Source organism: Olea europaea, chromosome 5 (assembly GCF_002742605.1).
Source record: "Olea europaea var. sylvestris chromosome 5, O_europaea_v1, whole genome shotgun sequence".
Lineage (NCBI taxonomy): Eukaryota > Viridiplantae > Streptophyta > Magnoliopsida > Lamiales > Oleaceae > Olea > Olea europaea.
The window spans coordinates 10,934,754-10,938,116 of NC_036241.1; the positions used below are offsets into that span (position 1 = coordinate 10,934,754).

The 3,363-nt window shown below is 32.0% G+C and overlaps 1 protein-coding gene across 1 annotated transcript; it reads left to right on the forward strand.

Moving 5' to 3' along the window:
* The first annotated feature begins 1,459 nt into the window (after positions 1-1,459).
* LOC111394622 (40S ribosomal protein S17) lies at positions 1,460-2,160 on the forward strand. The gene has a single exon (XM_023020533.1). The coding sequence runs from the start codon at positions 1,502-1,504 to the stop codon at positions 1,937-1,939; it is 438 nt and encodes a 145-aa protein (XP_022876301.1). The 5' UTR covers positions 1,460-1,501; the 3' UTR covers positions 1,940-2,160.
* Positions 2,161-3,363: the final 1,203 nt, after the last annotated feature.

Genomic DNA, 3,363 nt, shown 5'->3' on the forward strand with positions numbered 1-3,363 from the left:
TTTTTTTTTTTGGGCATTTCAATTTCAGAAAAATATTAATTCGAAATTGAGATTGAAATATGTAAATCATAGATCCATTTAGTCTGGTGATCCCGTGATTTTATGTGGATTTACTTCATTTCTTTTCATCAGTGTTCTAAACAGTGTAAAGTGTGGCTAGGTGTTGGGTCAGGCTTCATTACTTATTATTATTATTATTATTATTATTATTATTATTATTATTATTATTATTATTATTATTATTATTATTATTATTATTATTATTATTATTATTATTATTGTTTTAAATGCTTAATAATTCTAAAAATCATTTAATAATTAAACATGTCAAACTAAAATTATAAAATACTATATTTACCTAATAATTTTTACAATAAGTCAATTATACAATTTTCGAATTTTTGAAATGTAAAAGCTACCCTATTTTTTGTAGTTTCAACTTTTAACTAAACAAGTCTAACTTAACATATTTATAGGAACTTCATTCATATTTTTGAAGTTTTCAACAAAATGATAAGCTTCAAAATCATAATTATATAATACAAATAGCACCATAGCTTAAATTTATCTAAATCTTTATTGGATAAAGTCATTTTTTACTTTTGTACTGATAAAGTTATTTAAAAATTTGAAACTAAAATCAAATAAAAGCTTAAAAAAAAAAAAAGATTAAAGCCAAATAAAGTGTTTTTAAAAAAAGGATGAAAAATAAAAATAAAAATAAAACCCACGCCTAGGCACGCATTAAGGTGACCTCTTAATTCACATTTATTGCCAAGACAAAGCTTTTTGCCTGTGCTTAGACGCACTTTTTAGAACATTGCTTTTCATTGCTATGCTTTTTGTTTTGATGATTATTTGCTTTTCTTGTTACTAACCCTTCAACCGACTTTTGTTTGTTTGCACGTCTTAAAATGTTTCTTTGATGCAAAAATTCTTGTTTAGGTAATATGAACGGTTCTACATTTAATAGACTCTGCAAGAGAAATTTATGTTTGTGGTAGTGCTTTCCTGTTTTCCTGATTCCTACTGAAAAGTACTGAGTCTTAGGATTAGTTACTTTAGAAAAGGACAAGGGAAACATAAATTATTTATAATTCTTAAGCTGGTATACTGACATTCTTTGGTAATATAGAGTTTTCTGTAATGCGGGCTTCATTATCTGTCCTGGAATTGTAGGGAATTAAATCCAGGCAGATACAGAAACACGCATGAACAATTTATTTGTTTTCTTAGTGACAATGAAGGATGATTGTTTACTTTTTGCTATATTGGAACTATCATTTTTTCATTCTGCGTGCCATTGGATGGAGAGTTGAAATTCAAAAATCTGTTGTTTTCAATTTAATAATTTTTAACAATTTATGATTATATATCCTCGTGTTGCGAGAAAGTGTTTACTTAGTTTTTTTTTTACTGAATGGTTAACAATTTAAATAAGTTGTCTCTATGACTTTAACACGTGTATGTGAAAATCAATTACTAAGGTGCCGTTGCTGAGATGGGTCGTGTGCGCACTAAGACAGTGAAGAAGTCCTCCCGACAGGTGATCGAGAGATATTATTCTAAAATGACTTTGGATTTCCACACAAACAAAAAGGTCTTGGAGGAGGTTGCCATTATTCCTTCCAAGCGTCTGAGGAACAAGATTGCTGGCTTCTCTACCCACCTGATGAAGCGGATCCAGAAGGGTCCCGTTCGTGGCATCTCACTAAAGCTGCAGGAGGAGGAACGTGAGAGGCGCATGGACTTTGTGCCTGATGAGTCTGCCATTAAGACTGATGTCATCGAAGTTGACCAGGAGACTCATGACATGCTTACTGCACTAGGCATGGCTGACCTTCCTGGAGTTATCAAGCAGACTATTGAACCACAGTCACTGCCTACTGCCCCTGCTTATGGCCGAGGTGGTGTTGGTGGTGGTGGAAGGAGGTACTGAGTTTGTTTGATAAGCATCCATGCTTTTACGAGAGCAATACTGTTTTTACACCAGTTTCATCTACGTATGGTAGTTCTTACTATTTTAAGCTTTTAAGACTGTTTTTATTCATGCCCTAAAGATCAATGCAAACAAAACATTTGAGGTATTCATCTGAATTGTTGTTATTCTGAGGATGTATCTATTTCCCTCTGCATTTTATCGCCGTGGATTTCTCTTTATTTCGTGCTAATACATGCTACAGATGTGTAAATAGTCGTGATTGCTTTGGAAGTTAATGTCTGGTTTTGTTGATTCATGTGATCAAGATGATATTTTACACATTGTTTGATCAATGAGCTTAAATACGGATGAATCCTACTAGCAAGTTGAATGCATGAAGGCTTACAAAATGCATGATTTTGCTCGACGAATTTGCAAAGTTGTCCATTTAGAATAGAAGTAAAAGAAGCAAAAATAATACTAAACTGTTATAAAATGAGAGGAAAAGAGAATAGAGAAAATTCAAAGAGAATAGAGAAAATTCAATAAACCTTGTGTTTTTTATTGAAAACTAAAGTTTTATATTTATAGGTAAGAATCAGGGATACAATAGTAATAATTTATAAGGATACAAGGGTACAAATGTCATTTACCAATAAACTTTAATGGACTTTTCATTTACAACACTCCACCTTGAATGACATATTACAAAATATCTGTCTCGTTAAAATTTTGTTTGATAAAAATTCAGTGGGAAAAAAATCAAATGAAGGAAAAAGAGTACAGTTATTTTGAAGTATTAAAATTAATGTTGCCTTATTAAAATCTTGCTAGGAAAACCCAATGGAACAAAACCTAAGCGAAGGAAAAAGAGTACAGCTACTACCCCTTGATATTGATCACTGAAAATTTTTGAGTCGACGCATTTCAATCTCATGAACTAATTTCTTGAATGTAGATGTTGGCAGCGCTTTTGTGAATAGATCAGCCAATTGTCACTTGAGCGAATTTGTTGAATATTAATGTCACCATTCTTCTGAAATTCATGTGTATGAAAGAATTTTGGAGAAATATGTTCCGTCCTGTCGCCTTTGATATAGTCTCCCTTGAGTTGTGCGATACAAGCTGCATTATTTTCAAACAAAATTGTTGGATTATCTTTTGTTGAAATCGATCCACATGATGATTGGATATGATGGGTCATATTCCTTAATCATACACATTCTCGCCCTGCTTCATGGATTGCAATAATCTCAGAATGATTTAAGGATATTGCTGTCAATGATTGATTCATAGATTTCCATGATATAGCTGTTCCTCCACGTGTAAACACATATCCTGTTTGTGATTTAACTTTATGTGGATCGGAGAGATAACCTGCATCTGCATATCCCACTAAAGCAGATCCTGACTTTTGAGAATAAAACAGTCTCATATCAATA

Bases quoted from the DNA above. Each gene is read 5' to 3' on its own strand.
- LOC111394622 (XM_023020533.1), top strand. From the start codon at position 1,502: ATGGGTCGTGTGCGCACTAAGACAGTGAAGAAGTCCTCCCGACAGGTG.